We start from the raw sequence: 21,008 nt of genomic DNA on the forward strand, positions 1-21,008 counted from the left end.
AAAAAAAAACGAGAGAATTAATACAAAATACAATAAAATAGAAGAACGAACCGCTGGTTAACCAGTTAAACCATGACCCGTTTGCTTTACTAGTTCAATTGGTGGTCTGGTTTTAAAAAACATTGGTTTTAAAAGATAAAACCTTTTTGTGTCTTATCCGCTTACTCAAATCTTAAATCCAAAATCTTTCTTTTTCCAAAAACATAAAAATACCTACCTTAACATCCAGATTAAAAAGGTTTATATGTGCATTAAACATAGAACATATTAATTAGCTCATCCCTTTTTGCCATGACTTTTGATGTATACTATGAACATATTAATTAGCTCATCCCTTGTTGCCATGACTTTTGATGTATCCTATGATTCATTGTAAAGCAGCATTTATCTTCCCTAGCTTATGGCCAAGAGGAGAACATGATGGAAGCAAAGCATAAATTACAAGCACCCAAAGGTGTCTAGGAGTTTGCATTTCAAAGGGAAATAATGTTACATAGCATTTTCAAGTTCAACAACATGGGGTACAAATGCTTATGTAAATTCAAAGTGAGCAGCTGCATCATTTGCCAAGCATCTCTTAATAAATTCCAGGTATGATCTTGTAGGGAACCTTGTTGCAGTATAGTTTCCAGAACTTACCATATCTGAAAAGTAGGATCTTGTCATAACCTTACTCAACTTCAATATAATGCTTTAAGACAGTTGATTACAAGCAAGTATCTTTGTTTTTCTCTTTTCCTCTCCTATTTCCCTTGTAGCTTTTTTGAATTATGCAAGCATGCATGTGTTTGAATGTGTATTTTCCATGATTATGGACATGCGTGCCTGTATAGGCAATGTACAAAGAACATAATAAATAGGATAATGCCAGCTAGCTTAATTCATTCATTAACTCTTGGTTTAGACTCTGAAGGGATGGCATGAGTTTGAGTTAAAGTCCCTCATTAATTTCCCAAGGAGAGTAAGCATGGAAGGACAAGACTACCACTCAACAGTAGACATATCGAAAAATACAAAAGAACTATTATAATGCAATTACTCTGGGTAACAAGGTGAATGAAGGCTTTACACTATGGTCCACGATGTGCATGCACATAGACATACACACACACTTTCAAGCCAATTGGGAAAACCCCCTACAATCACACCCATTTTACAAGACCCAAAACCAATTAGCTAAAATTGATATGGTAAAATGGTTCCCAAGCCAAATTGTCCCTTGGTTTGTTTCCAGAATTATGCCTAACCAGTATAATAACTTAAAAGGTAAAATTGTATATTTCTCATTAAAAAGGATCATGCTCTATATTAAGCATCCAAAACCTAAAAACCAATTGAGCCACAACTCACTCCAGATTTGACTTATGTGGGTAAGTTCTTGAGAAATGAAGTAACGAAAACACCTAAAAGATATTGGTTCAAAGAAATAACTGTCCAGGTCAAACACCAAGTTAATATTACTTACTTGGATCGACACCTGTCATCATCCCTTTTAGCTCGGTCAAATAAGAGGATGGTAAGAAACACCACATAGAAGTATGGCAGAAACTGAAGAAGTACCAAAGCAATAAAAATTTCAGATATGGTTACAAGTGGCTCCAAGTAGCATGCTTATAACAATTAGGAACAAGCTTACATGGTTAAACAAAGCAGGAACAGTCCAGAAAAATGCAGCTAATATTTCTGGCACATAATGGAAATGACGAGACAAACCCCACCTGAAAAAACCAAAATATAAAGTGATGTTACTGTTATTATGAGGACAGAGCCCCAGCTCAAACTGTGTTTTCTGGTAAAGAAAACTAGGCAAACTTCATTTCCTAAGAAAGGCCACTAGTCTCCAGTTAAGCTTCAGCATGCTTATTTAGCCACTAAATATCTTCACAACAAAAGGGATATTGAAAATTCACAAGATTTTTTATATTGGTAAATTTTAAACCTCATAATGACAAATTAATTTTATGAGAATGAAATCAATCAGCTGAGACTAACTAATGAAAACTCAACTGCCTTGTACACCATAAAGTAAGTCCTAGCAGAGAAAGCAAGTACTTCTATATGCTGGTCTGCACATCACAATAGGAAAACTCACCACCCTGAGGTTAAAAGAAGGCTGGTTTTGGTTTCCCCAGATGTTGTTGTGTAGGTGGCTTCAATCTGTAGAAAAGGCCAGACAGGGTCAGACCTGCTTGGAACTCATAAGTCCAAATTTATGAACAAGAAAATAGAGATAAAAAGCCATGAGACAAGCACCTTTGATGGAGCTTTCCCCCAGACTCTGCATTTGCCATTTGTTCTGCGAAATTCTTGTCTTTGCCTATCACAATCGTAGTTGATATATATGCAAAGAATGCCGGCCAGTAAGATATAAAGTGCAAGCTGGCAAAGGAGAAAGCAGACTTTTAGAATGAAAAAAAAAAAATGGAAAAAAAAATGCAGTAACCAAAACTTCTCTTTGACCAGGCTTAATTTGCAAATTCAAAAAATTTTTTTCCCATCATTTCCCTTTTGGACTCTGATTAACTCTGTAGAATCATCAAAAACATCTGAACTTAGAGAACTGAACCTCCTGAAAGTTTCAACTATTTGACTTAATTAGTCAAGTTCACCATTTTAATTGATCCAACATTCAACTGAATAAACAAACTGCTTGCTTTATTTTGAAAATGCATTATTCAACAGGATACATTTTCCGTTGAACAAGTTTTGGTTTGGATGGACGATAATTCAATTAGTGAGTTACTTCTATAACCCATACTGCCTGTTTGGCCCAGCTTTTGGAACTGCTTCCCTATTCTGAAAAGCAAGAGCTAGGGCAAACAGGATTTATGTAAACTACTTTTAACTTCTGTAAAATCTGAAAATGAGCTTTTAGGAACTGAAAGCTGGCACTCCTGATCAGTTATTGTGAAAAGCTGATAGATAATTTTAATAAATTTTTTTAAATAGACCAAAAATTTTCATAGTTATTATAAACAACTACAATTTAACAGCACATTAGCTCTACTTCAACAGCCCTTTTTCTCACAGCTCCAACCCAGGCCAAATAGGCTGTCTGAGAATTATACAGTTTATATCTGGTCCCAGAAAATTATGGAAATTCAGCGCATAATCTAATCTTAACAACTTTAACAAACTTTCAATTCTTGACATAAATTTGGGCTGAATGTTCTAGTGTTTTACTATTTAATAAAAATGAAAAAAAAAAGAAGGGGGGGAATCACATATTTAGACATCAATTATTAATTGGACTGACCAAACTTACCAAGCAGCGAAAGGCCAGACTCCAGAGGAAATAATTGGGATCACTGATTTCCAGTACTGGAACACAATTGCTATTTACTTGTCTATAACTTATCCCCAACCTGTTAGCTTGTTTTAAACAACTATATCGATTTGACTGAAATACCTCATATTTTGATATAGTGATTAATAAAGTCTATCAGATGCTAATTGAGGTCAATTATAATGTTTAAATGTGATGGAAGACGAAAGAAATAGTTTATAATAAAATATTTCGCACGCAAGGAAATAACAATAAAAAAATAAAATTTTTTTTGGAGGAGAATTTGTGAGATAAAAGGTGATTCGGAAGTCAAGCGAGACATAATAAGTTATTTTAGATATCAAGGAAACAAGATAAAATTTTTAGAATAAAATAATATTTTATTAATAAAATAATATTTTATTAATAAAATAATATTAAAATATTAATATTTAACCGGATGTCGAAATCAGTCATGAAGAAGGATCATATGGTTGATCCAAGTGGGGGAGAAGAAATACAAGTGAATTTTTGGAAAAATGAGCGACCAAAGTAAAATACGCATGTTTTGTTAAGTCGAACCAACGCGGATAAGTAAATATTTAAATATTGTGGTAATACCGTGTTGAGGTGCAATTTTTATATTTCAGTGATACACGCATCGAGAAAGGAAGTTAGATGAAAATTGAAATTTTTAGACGCATTAAAAGGATCAAATTTAACATATAAGAGTTAAAGGATAGTAGTAAAATTAATGAGAGAAATAAAATGAACATAGAGTAGAATAATAATAGTATAAATATATATATATATATATATTAGAAGACCAACATGGGCAGCAGCCTATGTGGTCAATAAAAGAGTCAAAAACTCTTTACTTGGTAAAATAAAAGGGAGGACCGACCATGTGGAGCAAAAAGTGAAGGAAGAAAAATTTGTGATGTAGCCAGCCATGTTGGAACAATGTGGAACATTATGAAACATTCATGAAGAAATAAAATAATAAATAAATATGTATATATACCATTGAGTAAGCTAAGTAAAGAAGACAAAAAAGAAGAGAGGTCGGTTGAGGGAGAGTAAAAGAGAAATAAAAGAGAAAATGAAAGAAAGAACAAAGAGAAAGCCGAGAGAGAAAGAAAAGCAAAAGGAAAAGAGAGTTGAGTTGAGGGGCCGATTGTGACACCATTTGAGAAGGAAAAAAGAGCCATTTAAGGGTTGATTTTGGAGGCAAAAAAGAGCTGTTTTTCTACTAATTTTGTAGGCCAAAAACTGCAGCTTTGCTGCTGATTTTGGAAGCTAAGAAGTGTAACTTTTTGCAGCAGAATTTGAAGGTTTTAAGGTGCTGTTTGATGGTTAATTGTTGCTGTTTTGGCTGCTAATTTTTTGAGGGAAAAGTACAACTTAGCTGCTGAATTTTTGAGGAGAAACAAAGCAGCTTAGCTACTGATTTTGAAGCTAATATGAGCAGCTTTAGCTGCTGAAATTTTTTGGATTGAAAGACAATAAGTTATGGTCGATAGTGAGAGAAATAGAAAGGAAGAAAATGGGACAACTCTTGTACGTGAAAAAGAAAAAAGAAAGACAAGCAAAAAGCTACTGCAGAGAGAAAGAAAGAAAGAAAAGAAAAGAAAATAACAAGAAAGGAAAATGGGCATGGCCCAACAAGAAAGAAAAATGGGCATGGCCCAATAGAAATAAGTTGAGAAGAGATCATAAAATAGTCCAAAAACACCAAAGGAAGAAAAATCCAAAAGAAAAGGAAGGTGGAGATTTGAGCCAACCTAACTTAATTGGGTAAAATTTTTTACTCTTTTTTCTGGCTTATTGTGAAATTAGACTATATGGAGGCTAGCTTATTTTATTTAATTATGCATTGGTTAGTTGGTGGTATGAACTAAATTTAAGTTACTTAGAAGGTTGAAATAGGCACTTAATACTGTAAATAAGTTATCGATGTTAATAATCTAAAGAATTACGTGAACGAATGATGCAATTAATTATAGTAAAAATATATTAAGATGTGAATTAGGCGAATGGATCTATAATAGAATGAGAGAGAGAAAAGTGAAATTGATGTACTAAATATGGTAGATTTAAATTGTTACTAGGAAAGTTAATGTGGAAGCGTGTCGAGCAAAGTATATGATTGGCAATTAAGAAAAATTGTACGCATATACGAATCAAAAGCGACGTAGAAATCCCGTTATTATGAGGTGATTAAACTTACTGTCATTTTAATTATTTAGGGTGATTTTTAGATGATTTCATGAATTATATAAAAAAATGAATTTAAAAAGGTAAATTTTCATGTTTTATGAATAAATGTGTTTCAATGAAATTAATTTATAAATTTTTTTGAAATTAATAATGACTTTAAAAAATAGAGTACATGGAGACTGTTAATTGTTGCAATTGATTGGCTTATGATAAATTGGCATGATTGGCAATTGTATTGAAATACGAATTGTTTGGTTGCCTTGAAAGGTTGTGAATTGCAAAAATTGTCATATCATATTATTGAATTTTATTGTATGGTGGATTATATATATTAATTAATCACTACAGTATAGGGTTTCTGTGGACCAGCCTTTTAGAGGGGCACGGTAAACCCCATTATATTCTTACCTCAAATGGAGAGGCGCGTAGGGTATCTCCTGGAGTAAAGCTTAGGGTTTACTTCACGCCTAACTACCACGTGAGGGGAAATTCAGCCAACGCCAAGGAATGACTATGTTTTCAAAATAAAAACACGATTTATGCGAAATGTAAATTTTTAACAGCCTTGACAGTCTCGGTAAGATGCCTCTGATCAAGGTGTTTCCGGGAATGAATTTATGGAACAAGCCAAGTTTTATGAGATTCATAAGCCTCTTTACGTATTTTGAATGAAATATGTTCTAATGATGTGACCCAGTTTACGATAATTTACTTTATTATCTCCATGTACTCAACTCTAGATGTTTGTGATGATATTTGTTTACTCACTGAGATTTTATAATCTCACCACCTTCCTTTCCACCCATTTCAAACTCAGAGTAGGTTGTAGATAACTGGTTCCATCAAGGATTTTCATTGGATTTGCGTCTTCCAAACTGTAGGTTCACAGCTTATTTAATTTTGGTTATTATGGTCCCACTTGATATTATAAATTTAAATTAATTTAAATACTCTAATTTATTGCGTTACAATGTGAATGAATATATTTTGCTTTTACGTTACAAAAAGTATTTACGTATAACTCGAAAATTACTGTTTATAAGAAAATAAAATATTTTATTAAATATTTTGTTTACAAAATTGTCACGACTCGAAACTCTCTTCGAGCCCATGATAACTGCCGCGATGTCCTGATAGACATTCATCGCTCGGAATGCCGATCGAAATCTCGCAAGGCTTTAATATCAGTTTCTCTTTTCCCTGGTGAGTAACTGTTGCCAAATATCACATTCTAAAAGATTTTGAGTTATTTCCAACTTAAAACAGATAAAATAAAAATTTTCGTCTCATAGAGACATTTAGGTCATTTTTCACTGAAAATTTCAAAATCAGCTAAAAATGTAGTAAGCAAGTACAAATCGCATGATTCATAAACGAAAATAAGTTTAAGCGTCTAAAACCTTTATTTAAAATGAAATTATTATTTTTAATATAATAAGAAGATAAAACAAAATATTCAATAAAATATTCTATTTTCTTATAAACAGCAATTTTTGAGTTATACGTAAATACTTTTTGTAACGTAAAAGCAAAATATTCATTCACACTAGAACGTAATAAATTAGAGTATTTAAATTAATTTAAATTTACAATATCAAGTGGGCTCACAACAACCAAAATTAAAGAAACTGTGAACCTACAGTTTGGAAGACGCAAATCCAATGAAAATCCCCGATGGAACCAACTATCTACAACCTACTATGAGCTTGAAATGGGTGGAAAGGAGAGTGGTGAGATTATAAAATCTTAGTGAGTAAACAAACATCATCATAAACTTCTAGAGTTGAGTATATGGATACAATAAAGTAAATTATCGTAAACTGGGTCACATCATTAGAACACATTTCATTCAAAATACGTAAAGAGGCTTATGAATCTCATAAAACCTGGCTTGTGCCATAAATCCATCCTCGAAGACACCTTGATCAGAGGCATCCTACCGAGACCGTCAAGGTTGTTAAAAATTCACATTTCGCATAAATCGATTTTTTATTTTGAAAACATAATCATTCCTTGACATTGGCTGAGTTCCCCCTCACGTGGTGGTTTGGCGTGAAGTGAACCCTAAGCTTTACCCCAAGAGATACCCTATGCACCTCTCTCTTCGAGGTAAAAATATAATGGAGTTTACCGTGCCTCTCTAAAAGACTGATCCACAGAAACCCCTTACTACAGTGATTAATTAATATATATAATCCACCATACAATAAAATTCAATAACATGATATGACAATTTTTATAATTCACAGCCTTTCAAGGCAACCAAACAATTCGTATTTTAATACAATTGCTAACCAGCCAATCATGCCAATTTATCATAAGTTAATCAATTTAAACAATCGAATTGCAACAATTAACAGTCTCCGTGTACTCTATTTTTCAAAGTCATTATTAATTTCAAAACAATTCATAAATTAATTTCATTGAAACACATTTATTCATAAAACACGAAATTTACCTTTTTAAATTCATTTTTTCATAGAATTCATGAAATTATCTAAAAACCACCATAGATAATTAAAATGACAGTAAGTTTACTCACCTCACAATAGCGAGATTTCTAAATCGCTATTGATTCGTATACGCGTACAATTTTTCCAAATAGCCAATTATATACTTTGCTCGACACGCTTCCACATTAACTTTTCTAGCAACAATTTAAATCCACCATATTTAGTGCATCAATTCCACTTCTCTCTCTCTCATTTTATTATAGATCCACTCACCTAATTCACATCTTAATATATTTTTACTATAATTAATTACATCTTTCGTTCACGTAATTCTTTAGATTATTAACACCGATAACTTATTTACGGTATTAAATGTCTATTTCAACCTTCGAAGCAACTTAAATTTACTTCATATCACTAACTAACCAATGCATAATTAAATAAAATAAGCTAGCCTCCATATAGTCCAATTTCACAATAAGCCATAGAGAAAAGTAAAAAATTTTACCCAATTAAGCTAGGTTGGCCCAAATCTCCACCTTCCTTTTCCTTTGAGTTTTTCTTTCTTTGATGTTTTTGGACTCTTTTATGATCTCTTCTCAACTTATTTCTATTGGGCCATGTCCATTTTTCTTTCCTGTTGGGCCATGCCCATTTTCCTTTCTTATTATTTCTTTTCTTTTCTTTCTTTCTCTTCCTTCTCTCTCCAGCCGACCAGTAGCTTATTGCTTGTCTTTCTTTCTCTTTTCTCACGTATAAGAGCTGTCCCAATTTCTTCCTCTCTCTTTCTCTCATCGTCGGTCACAACTTATTGTCTTTTAATCCAAAAAAATTCAACAGCTAAAGCTGTTCATATTGGCTTCAAAATTAGCAACTAAGCTGCTCTGTTTTTCCTCAAAAATTCAACAGCTAAGCTGCACTTTTTCCTCCAAAAATTAGCAACCAAAACAACAACAATTAACCATCAAAACAGCACCTTAAATCCTTCAAATTCTGCTGCAAGAATCTACACTTTTTAGCTTCCAAAACCAACACTAAAGCTGTACTTTTTTACCTCTAAAATCAGCAAAAAACTAGCTCTTTTCAGCCTCCAAAATCAGCCCTTAAATGGCTCTCTTTTCCTTCTTAAATGGTGTCAAAATCGACCCCTCAACTCAACTCTCTTTTCCTTTTGTTTTTCTTTCTCTCTCGACTTTCTCTTTGTTCTTTCTTTCCTTTGCTCTTTTATTTGTCTTTTACTCTCCCTCAACCGACCTCTCTTCTTTTTTGTCTTCTTTACTTAGCTTACTCAATGATATATATATATATATATATATATATATATATTATTTTATTTCTTCATGAATGTTCCATAATACTCCACATTGTTCCAACATGGCCGACCACATCACAAATATTTCTTCCTTAACTTTTTGCCCCACATGACCGACCCCCTATTTTATTTTACCAAGTAAAGAGTCTTTGACTCTTTTATTGACCACATGGGCGGCTGCCCATGTTGGTCTTCTAATATATATATATATTTTATACTATTATTATTTTACTCTATGTTCATTTTATTTCTCTCATTAATTTTACTACATATCCTTTAACTCTTATATGTTAAATTCGATCCTTTTAATACGTCAAAAATTTCAATTTTCATCTAACTTTCTTTCTCGATGCGTGTACCATTGAAATATGAAAATTACACCTCAACGCGATATTACCACAATATTTAAATATTTATTTATCCGCGTTGGTTCGACTTAACAAAACATCCGTATTTCACTTTTGTCGCTCATTTCTCCAAAAAATCACTTGTATTTCTTCTCCCCCACTTGGATCAACCATATGATCTTTCTTCATGACTGATTTCGACACCCGATTAAATATTAATATTTTAATATTATTTTATTAATAAAATATTATTTTATTTTAAAAATTTTATCTTGTCTCCTTGATATCTAAAATATCTTATTATGTCTCGTTTAACTTTCGAATCACCTTTTATCTCAAATTCTCCTCTGAAAAAGAAAATTTATTATTTTATTATTATTTTCTCGCATGCGAAATATTTTATTATAAGCTATTCCTTTCGTCTTCCATCACATTTAAACGTTATAATTGGCCTCAATTAACATCCGATAGACTTTATTAATCACAATATCAAAGTATAAGGTATTTCAATCTCCCCCACTTAAATAGAATTTGTCCTCGAATTCCCGTCGATGTTGCGTTATCAAACTCCTTCTATGATCCTATTCCTTTTTCCTTTTATAGGAACATTCAATTTATTCACCTCGTTCACCTTAAGTTCAATTTAATACTTTATTTATGGCAATTATCATCCTTTGAAGTCAAATCAGCAGTACCTTTCATAATCATGATTTCTTTTATCGAATTACTAAGCATGCCTTTATTACCCTTATTAAATTTGAACCATAACTTCATCTCAATTATACCGATTTTGATCACCTATTATACTTACTTATGTATACCTAATCATCATTTTATTAATTTGCTCCGTGCCAAATTTCTCAACCTTAATTCATTCATTTTATGTTTTTCTCCACACATTTCCTTTAATAGAGTTCAATTGAGAACTTAAACAATCCAAAGCTTACCTTCAAAATCGCTCATAACTCTAATCGTTCATTGCATGCTGGATAACACTTTAGCTCACTGACCTCCTCTGACATTATTTCAAAATCTCCCAATTACTGAGAACAACTCTTCACCTTAGTTAGTCAAATTATCAATTTCATATATACATATGTACATGCATTTTCAAATGTCAACATCTCTCGTTATGTATAGGGATCCATGTGTTCACATACCTTGGACTACATTCCCCTTTATTCATCCGCATCCCAATCCTAGTTTCAATATAATAACCCTTATAGTGCATGTCAACCTTCTTATTATGCTTGTGTATAACTTCATATAATTTATATCATTTTTAATCATATGCTTGAGTTTCATCATGCTATATCCTCAAGTCCACGTCATTATACACATCTCACCTACTAAATGTCACTTAAAAACTTAGACTGTTTCAAATCATGCATGCCTTAAGCATTCTTAAATTTCCAATTTCCATTCTACCTTAGGAAGTTTTCATTATTAGCTTTATTATCCAAATTATCCTCAATCATCCTTTGTTCTATTATTTCATACTAATGTGACATCATTCTCCTTGGACTAACATGTAGTTTGTACTCGGAACTGCAAGGCTTGAAACAAAGTTTTTCTTAAGTACTTTTTAACGTCAACACAAATTTCGCTTCCAACTTACTACTTCCTCTTTATGGCTACATAACTTTATACTAACTTTCACAAAATCCACAGTAAAACTCCATTTGAGCATCTCTTTGGGAATATCTATCTTAGACTTATGTCTCACAATATGTAATCACTTAACTTGTGACTTAGCCTTTAGGCTCCTCAGCAAGTTTTAAAAATCTCACATTTCATACTTGCTGTGTTTGATTAGAACCTCTTCTCAAAAATGTTTATGTATTCCTAAAACACTTAATCTTAAAGGTATATAAATACGTACTCATCCATTCAATCCCTGACTCATCTTCATAGGTTTCTAGGGTGCCACACAATTAGCCTCATGTTGTTACTAACCCTTGTCATTTAACTGAATCAAGACAAAAATTGCAAATTCTCATAATGATACTCTATATAAGCTGGTTTTCTATACCAGTCTCGTAATTCTTCATTCACACTTTTATCATTTAGTATCTTATCTCAAGGTAGCCATCTCAAGAATTTTTTTTTTTTTTAATTATATGCTCATTATTGTGCCACTCCCATCCTACTCGTGCATCATAGGCGTGAGGTATTGAGAGTATTGCAGCGCTAGACAGTCAATGTTGCGGCACTGTATCTATTAGAAATTTTCTCATCAAAGCTATTTGTTTGTATTCAAAGTCACCACATCAATCATTCTCAACCAGTGGGTTTCCCTTCTAAACATATATCATGAGTTCCATATGTATAGGTACCTTCTATTTTCTTGTCATACACACTAAGCCAAATTAATATTTTTAACTCATGTCATCTTTTAACTTTCATCATCATTCATAAAATTCCACCTCAAAACATCCTTTCCATACAGTGTAATAAATTCATGATACATATACCACTCCACACATAAGTTGCTTATTATCTACAACTTTCCTCAAATTTATTGTCATCCCTATCTAATTATCTTCCTTGTCTTGTACTCCATTAATTTTATTGACTTTCGGTATAATTAACTACGAAAACAACTCAGCTTCCTCCTCACTTTATTCTCGCAATACTTACTAAATCAAAATTTTATATTCCTCATATTCCATAATTTAACTTCATTAGATTATATTTGTGCCCAATTATTACCTCATAATGTCATGGCATCACTGAGTAATCCTCTTCATGCTTAAATTACAATCATCAACCTAATCACATTATCCATTCCGAATGTCATTTATAACCTTATTACTTCCTCTTATAATCTTTCTCAATAATTACGTTACCAATTTATCCCTATCATACTAAAAGATTCCCATATACCTTCAGTTACTTAAACAACCATTTTATAATACATTCTAGTCATATACTTTTAAAAGCCAAACTATTTACTTCTTTGTACAAATAACTATTATCTCCTTTACACTACATCTACTTAAAGTAGCACAAAAATTCTACAAAAATATTACGTCATTAGGATCATCATCTTAATCTGACTTTATCGAAAGATTCTACTCCGAGTCCTTCTTAAGATCCTCTTTCGGGTTTTCCTCCTCTTGTGACTTTCTTCTTTGCTCCTCCCAAGCTTCTTGTATCCTCCTACATTTCTCATAACTCACAGGTGCAGCATTTCTTCCACATCTAGGAGAAAAATGTCGTACAACGTTTAGCCCCCTACGGGGTTTACTTGTAACTATTACTTTCTCCTTATTCTTTTCTTGTTGTTCATTTACATTCATCCCACAACCTGGAGGATAGTGTCAAACAGTTGACACGCTCTTCCTAGAACGAATAATCCCCTTACAATTTCCTCCCTCGTCCATTCTCTATGGTACTCTTCAAGTTGTTCCAAAAAGAAATCTTTTTTCAGTTTTTGGAGTATCGAAGCTACTTTCACTTTCAAAATTATCGCTATTCTCAAAGCTTTTCTTATTACGAACCCGTTCAGCTAAGTTCGGAGGAATTCTATTATCAGGAGTCTGGGATGGACCACCTTCCGAATCACCTGAATCAGGACGCCATTTGCTTCTAGCCGTAGAATCTAGAGATCCCTCGCTAGCATTTTGAGGGTTATCGGGACTACTACCTCTTCTAGACATGGTATATATATCACTAGTGCACCTCAAAACCTATATGTAACCAAGTATTAATTACTTAATTATTTACGCATCGCAAGAGTAGGTAAGTTTCTATATGTAGATGTATGCGTTCTATCCAATCTAATCTAACTTAACTTGAGGCCACATTGACACTGTAAATTTTAAAAAACTTTAAAACAACTTTTAAAACCAACTTTAAACCCAAAAGTTCTGATTTTTAAAACCAAAAGTTCTGATACCAACAAAATTGTCAAGACCCGGAACTCTCCTCAAGCTCGTGACAACCGCCACGATGTCCTAATCGGCATTCTAAGTGATGAATATCTATCGGGACATCGTTACGGTTGTCACGGGCTCGAGAAGAGTTCAGGGGTTGTGACATTAACTGCATACTTCGTTTGGTCCATTTGGATTTTCCTACTAACTCCAGTACCTTAATAATGAGAATATCTAGCGTTGAGACTTCAAAGTATTTTACTCAACTCTTCCCTTTGAGTTTCATCTATAGGGAAAAGCTTTAATAAATAAATATGGTTGTATAAAGGCCAATTACAAGAGATGGAATGCTTAAGGCAAGAACTTAGAAAAAAAAATGCTATTGAGCATTTTAAGATATCATACAGATGAATTCATTATGATGAAATTCTTAGAGCACCTTAAAGATAAAGCATGATTTAGATTTGGTCAAATGTCCTTTTATTGCCAAAATATTATAATGGGTACACCAAATGGAGAATTATAGTCCATTAAGAAAATTAATTGTGCAAAATTAAATTTTAAGAAATCATTTACAACAAAATACAATGGAGACAGACCAAATTTCAATTGTTTTTATATTCTAAAATTAATCCAAGGGCTAAACGAGGAAAAAAATAAAAGAATGAATTTTCACGTTCTTAAAATATTCAAAATTGAGTCACCAAAATTTCACCTAGAATTGCAAAAAGAGCTGAGTTCAACTCCGTTTGCCAACTAAAAGTCATTAGTTGACCAAACTTTGTGAACATAAGGCCTATATTATGTAGGTATCATATTGCAGAAGACAGCTAAGTAACATCGTTGGCCGTAAACTTATAATGATAAGAGGATATACTGTTCATAATTTTTGGAGGAAGGCATTAACATACCTGTGTTCCAAGGTTCACAGGATGGTTGACAAGGTACATCCCTGGTGATGTGTATACAGATGGAACCCAAACCAAGCATCCCCAACAAATATAAAACCCAGCTGCCAAAACCCAGATATATGAATTAAGACATGATAGGTCTTAAAACAATATTTCAGTTATCAAAAGAGTAAAAATTTAAAAAAACATTGAAAACTCCAATGGCTGAAAATTTACAGTTCAGTTTCAGTTTTGGCTTATAATAAACTATTAAAACTAAACCAGGCTAAACCTACTACTACTTACACAAGAAGCTTAATGGGGTGGAACATCAAAATCACATGCTACAACCTTCACAGTGAATAAAATAACACATACATAAATGCGTATGTATACATATATGAGTTTGCATACATACTGTTTTAGTCACATAGACATGCATATAGGTACATGTTTTATCTTAAAAATTCTAACCAGAGAATAAATTTCATCTCATCAACTTCCTCAATACTCTCCCTTCCCCTCCCTCTATCCTCAAAGCATATCTCTCCCTTCTCCTTCTCCTTTAGAATTAAGTGTGCCTATCTAGGAATTTCTTCCCTACACTGAGAAACTCGGTAGCTCTCAGTTAACAAGCAATAAATGGAGGTTTAGCTCCCACAAGTTGGAGTAATATTATTAAAACAATATGGTGATTCATCTGAATGGTGTAATGAAACAATGAAGGCTAAAATACTAAATAAGCCCCTGAATTTTCTCACTTTTCCTAAATAAGCCCTTGTTCTTTTATTGTACCCAATAAACCATTAACCTGTGATTGGTACCCAGATAGACCCTTATGTTGACAGAAAGATGTATCACGTGATCTTAATAGCAATTAGGCCCATGACCAGATGACATCTTTTGCACACATTGACTCTGACATTGTGAAATTGGCTAAGTCGAAAAATTCCCGCTCGAGTCATGGCCATTCCAATTAGCCAAATTTGTCACATTAGAAAAGCCACAATCATCAGCTAGGAGTGTGAAATATGCTAGCTCATCATGAGCCCACGGCCGTAAAGGTCATTTGTGTCACGTGACATCTTTTCGTCAACATAAGGATTTATTTGAGAAAAAATCATAGAATGGGAGCCTATTTGGCTACAATAAAAAGATAGAGGCTTTTTTGGAAATTTGGGATAGTTTGGGGGCTTATTTAGTATTTTAGCTAACAAAATAAATAATAAACAAGACTTAGGAAAGAAAAGTAGAATAAGTGTAAACCTCGATCATGTGCGATGTCCATTGTATTCCAGTAACCATCTTCCCACCAAAAGAACTTTGTAACATACACCAGCGTCAATATTGTATTCACAAGCATGGAATCAGCAACTTTTCCATTGAGTTCATACTAATAAAAAAGCAAAAAAAGAAAAGAAAGCATATATTAGAGATAGCATCTAAAGATTATTTACCTAAATACAGAAAAACTTTAGTTTATTATACTTCAAAGCAAAATGAAACAAGTTGCAGCTATGAAGAAAACACCACCTTACACTATTACCCATAAGCAGATGTAAGAAAGTAAATCTAGTTTAAAATTAGATTAGCTCAAAAGGTTAACAGGTACATCAAGGTACCTCAGACATGGTACCATGGTAGGTAACTGATTAACCACCTGCTCAGGCATTAAAATTTAAAATTTGACACCTGATTTTGTAATAAGTACCAAGCAACTACGGTATAACTGCTCTCTCTACCAAGCTATTGCCTATTTTGACAGACTATTAAAACCTACCCAAATCTGTTATGCTGCCATAATAACTTTGAAAACCTAACGAAAATGTTGTTCCTGACTTTTTCTACATTTGAAGAAGAGAAGGCAAAGAGGGTACAAAGTTATATGCCTCTATTTCTCTGTGCTCAACATATCTTAAAGTCATCTAATCTAACTGGTATCCAATTCAAACACTTAGCATATCTGCTCGTAGCAACAAATTGAAAACCAAAAGGTTTGTTTTTTCCCCTACACTATTGAAATATACCTGAACTTCAGAGGACACTATTATTTTTTTAAATTGAGTAATGAGGCCTAACAATATGGGATCTTGGAGAGAGTATGTTTGCTCAAGCCCCACTTGCAATAATTAACCAACAAGAGCTACCTGCTTTATGCAAAAGGTGACAGCGAGAACTGCCCAAGACATCAACCCAAATCTGCAATTTGTAAAGACTTTGATGTCAAAATTTTTGCCAATTCGTGGATAGAGCTCCATACCCTGCAACAAGAAGACCATCAAAAAAGAGCACCAAGTCAACGATCTATGTCACCACAGACAACATAGAAAAGCATTCTCAAAGATAATTTGTACAATTCTCCTTATGTGCTTGTTTTTCAAGATTCTGTGGCTACTTGAAAATTAATTTCTTAGTCCATCTTCATTTTAGGAAAAGCTAATAGCGGATTTCACTGTTTGAGTTTGTTTTTGAGGAGTTATCGTCGTTTTCACAATATTCTACTATTCTGAAATACATACACACACAGTGTGTTTTCATGTCTGCATGTGTGGGTTTATAGCACATCTTATGCAAGATTTTCATTCTCTTAAATATGAGATGACACTAATTATTTGAAGCTCATAAATGGCATCTTCACTCCTATATTAGTCCATAGATTTCTAAAACAATAGGTTGGGAGGTTTGATTTCAGCTAGATTTCAATCATATGCCTTCAAACTTCTGATTCCCCCTCCCTCCATACACACTGGCACACTTTCATTGTATAATCAACTAGAAAATATCAATCTGCATCTTCTGTGGCAATGTTTCCATTTTTCTCTTCTACTTGACCCATACCTTTGAAGCTCCGAAAGGAAATTTAAAATATTACATGAGATAATATAAATAGCAAAGTTCATAGATGCTTACCCAATAGAAATCAATTATTATATTCCCAGATGACCCAGAATCAGTTGAAGAAGGTGCCACATGACCCTGTAAACATAAAACTTAGTATCAGAGTTATGGATTGGAAAGTTAACTTGTGAAAAACTTGCATCAGCCTAACTTATTTCCTCACTTTAATGTATAAGAAAATACAAAAAATCAAGCTTCCAAAGATGAGTGCTGAGAATATTTCTCCCAAATGATCATAAACAACCGTGGGGTTGAATATCCCAAACCTGGAGAATGAAAATCAGTAGAGGGATTAATTTTGCTTGAAAGCTATTTGAATCAAAACAAGAAAACAGAAAAGGCATGCCTTCTCAAAAATAAGATCCAAGGAATGCTAATGTTATCAACTAAATTTCCATTTGATAAATTTCCAATGAATAGAAACTTCACACAAGAATACAACAAAAGCCATAGAAGTTGGACTCAATTGTAGGTGCATGTATCTTCCTGCTCAAAGAGCTGAGTTTAAATCCCCCCTTCCCCAAATCAAGAAGAAATGAAGTTGGAACATGGAATAAAAATACAATAAAAAAACAGAAACAGAGTTTCCCAACAGACAGCAGGCCTTTAATTGCATTTCCAATTTTTTTTTCCCAATTCAAATGGCTAAAAAATATGCAGTTCAACAAACATTGTCGAGCAAAGAAAAGAAATTCTGCATCTCATTAGCTAAAGGTAAAAGGTAAAGTCCTTACCACCAAAGACTAATATAGGTAATCAAAGTCACAAAATATGCTGCCATCCCATTTGCCTGCAAAATTGACAAAATGAAGCCTATGATTTATGCAATAAGATAGTTATACATGATTTAATCATTCATAATTCCATTTTGGAGATACAAAAATGTAAAAATGATCACCAAGCATATAAGAGGGGATGCAAAATAAGTGATAAGCATTTCCACAAAATAACATCAAGTAACTCAAACCTTGTAAACAGGCCGGTTCCCTGTGGGAGATATTGGGCCCTCAACCCTCTTGCCAGGAAGAAACAGTTGAAGTGCTGCTTCAAATGCTCCATAAATGAAAATAATTTTCCAAGCCATGGCTGTGGGTCTTGGCCATATTTCTATAAAACCCTGCAGTCCGTGCTGCTTGAGAAAATTCCAAGTTTGGGCAACAGACCCATCAGCATGTACCATTGTATACCATCTGCATGTAGTAAAAAAACAATTTCAATATGCGCTCAGGAAGAAAACTGCAATAAATTTTGCAGAAACAAGGAAGAACTCAATTATGCAGCTACAGAAAGATTTTGCATGCCCAAAACTAAGGTAAAAGCTGAATCTTCCACTGTGCTTATAGAAATCAGAGCATTCTTTTTCTGATAGCATTAATGATCCGTTGATTGTCGTTAGACTTTCTCAAATAGATCGTAACAATATATTCCTTATTTTTACCTCAGACCTACTCCATACTGTTACATATGTTTGCATATTCATGATAACGTAAAGGCTTGTTCTATGTTTCTAGCATGGTGCTTATAGAATTCTTACAGGGAGAAAAATACTCCAGAGACTGGAAAATTTAATGTTCGTTCAGTAACTGGACAGGCAAATGTGGTGCCCACTAACATGCACATGCAAATGTCAGCATTCACATATACAAAAATATTTTCCTCTTTGTGAGCCCAATGATAAAAAAGTATATTTCCTCTTATGTCATGTTTTACATCCCAATACCTTCATGTGCCTACAAGAATTTAAGTATAAAAAAATTTTTTCATCGTCCTGTTCAGCCCAGTTGAGTGGATGAAAGATATTCCTGAAGCATCAGTTATTAAATTAAAATTGTAACCTTTTCTTTTATTTATTCATCAACCTTGTTTTTACATTTCCCAGAAACCAAACAAGATTCAAACTTTGAGCACCCTTTTTCTCCTACATTTTCTGAGTACCCAAAGGGAGCAAAAAGAAAAGCTTCATTCAGGGACAATCATTGAAAACTCCAACAAACATACAAATGACTATGGGTTCCTATAAAAATATAACAAACCCAAACATTAACAATCACATTCTAGAGATTTATAAGTCTACAAATTTCACATTCAACAGGATTTTACAAGGAAAAGAAACCCTTAATGGGAAAGTTTCTGTTCCATTCAAACAAACAAGAAAAAAATATGGTTGACCTCAGCAAGAAATGAAAGATCAAAGGGAATGAAGCATAAAACTTGGAGATAAAGAACCAAAGGAGGGCAGATAGTAAAACTGAAAACATTGAAACACCAGTCACCAATCAATGAAATGTCTTTGCCTCTATCATCCCCACAAAGGATTAAATAACAACAACAGAGAAAAAGGTAACTTGGTTGATCTTAATGCTTCTTAAGTACCACTATAATGATCAGCAACAATCTGGGCAAGTTTCAATAAGATCTAAAAACCTGTTTAGTTCTGTCTTCATATTTTAAAGTTTCGATTTTTACTTTCGTTTTCCTTCACCAAGATTGAGTTACAGAATGAATTTAGTCATTAAAACTGAAAAGCAGATATGGGTATTTACATCATGACAGGCTTATTAATTCCTGGAATAAGATTATCAGAAAAAAAAAAAAAAACTTAAAAGGGAAAAAGTAAAAGAAAAGAAGAAGAAGAATTGAAAGTGTTGGGGTTTTGCTTACAGTAAGATGACAAAAGGAGGGCACAGAGAGAGAAGTGATAACATTGAAGAATATGTCACCACTGCTGAATGAACCATCTTCGATTCTGTTGCTGCTGCCATTTTTTTCTTTCTTTTCCTCACTCTCTCCTTTCTTTTGGTGTCTGCCCAACTTAAGTGTCTTAAATAAATAAAGCCTACGAATACAAGTCTCAGAACTGCGTCTGTTGCACGTGAAACTGAGACCCAGTGATTAGACTTGACTTGGAAAAATTGTCTTTTATTTTAGATTTTTTTTCTTTTGTCACAGAAAATTCGTTTTTTTTTTCTTTAAAAAAAGACATGAAATTCTAATTCTACTTCCATATAAGTTGCTCAACTCCACTTCCTGAATTCAAGGTAATGCTATTCTACACTTGAGATTTACATCAAGGATCCCAAACCCTAAAGCACTTCTTATAGAAGAGACAAAGTGCTAACTATTTTATACCAAAAAGCGGTGTATAAGATTTCATAACTAACCCATTTTTAGTCAAATCCAAGTTGATAAAAAAAATTAAACACTTGAACTTCAAGAAATTTCGACTTTCAAATAATCTGAATTTAAGAGATTGAAGATCGAAAAAATTGAATTTTGAAATAATGTAAACTCAACATCATCTTAATCTAAAAATTATATTTGAATGGATATCTTTTATGTAAAACATAAAATGACATGAAATTAACTCAAAACTAAAATATGTAAAAATGCTCTCTAAACCATTTACGAAAATTTTAAAAAAATATTTATATTTTTATTTTAAATTAAATAAGTTTTTATATTTTTATTTTTAGTTAAATAATTTTTTATAATTAATTATTTACTTAATTAAAATATCACTTGTCATTTTATATTACGTGAGATTGACGTGACATGTTAATACATAATAATGTATGCTTACATGACATATTAATATGACATGATGACATGGATATATCATATTTTTATCTTCCACATTAACGTTAATTACAATAAATATTTTGATTAATAACAATTAATCTTATGTGACATAAAATAAAAATATAAAAATTTAATTAAATATAGTAAAAAATAATAATTTATTTAA

At 32.8% G+C, this 21,008-nt stretch overlaps 1 protein-coding gene across 1 annotated transcript; it reads right to left on the reverse strand.

Moving 5' to 3' along the window:
* Positions 1–438: 438 nt before the first annotated feature.
* DWF5 (Ergosterol biosynthesis ERG4/ERG24 family) lies at positions 439–20,136 on the reverse strand. Its single transcript, XM_018123845.2, has 13 exons — positions 19,925–20,136; positions 18,231–18,453; positions 17,998–18,053; positions 17,427–17,529; positions 17,276–17,341; positions 16,513–16,626; positions 15,632–15,758; positions 14,387–14,487; positions 2,254–2,379; positions 2,093–2,157; positions 1,637–1,718; positions 1,466–1,548; positions 439–644 (listed from the first exon to the last, which is right to left on the reverse strand). The coding sequence occupies exons 1-13, from the start codon at positions 20,023–20,025 to the stop codon at positions 578–580; spliced, it is 1,314 nt and encodes a 437-aa protein (XP_017979334.2). The 5' UTR covers positions 20,026–20,136; the 3' UTR covers positions 439–577.
* Between the last annotated feature and the right edge of the window lie 872 nt (positions 20,137–21,008).

Source organism: Theobroma cacao, chromosome 6 (genome assembly GCF_053813885.1).
Source record: "Theobroma cacao isolate CCN51 chromosome 6, ASM5381388v1, whole genome shotgun sequence".
Classification (NCBI taxonomy): Eukaryota; Viridiplantae; Streptophyta; class Magnoliopsida; order Malvales; family Malvaceae; genus Theobroma; species Theobroma cacao.

What these genes read in the sequence shown, in the direction of transcription:
- DWF5 (XM_018123845.2), bottom strand. Translation starts at nt 20,025, where the DNA reads ATGGCAGCAGCAACAGAATCGAAGATGGTTCATTCAGCAGTGGTGACA. An exon ending in CTGTGAACCTTGGAACACAG is followed by an intron (nt 2,380 to 14,386) that starts GTATGTTAATGC and finishes CTCCTTTGCCAG; the next exon opens with CTTGCACTTTATATCTTACT. An exon ending in TTCCTGCTTTGTTTAACCAT is followed by an intron (nt 1,549 to 1,636) that starts GTAAGCTTGTTC and finishes GTACTTCTTCAG; the next exon opens with TTTCTGCCATACTTCTATGT.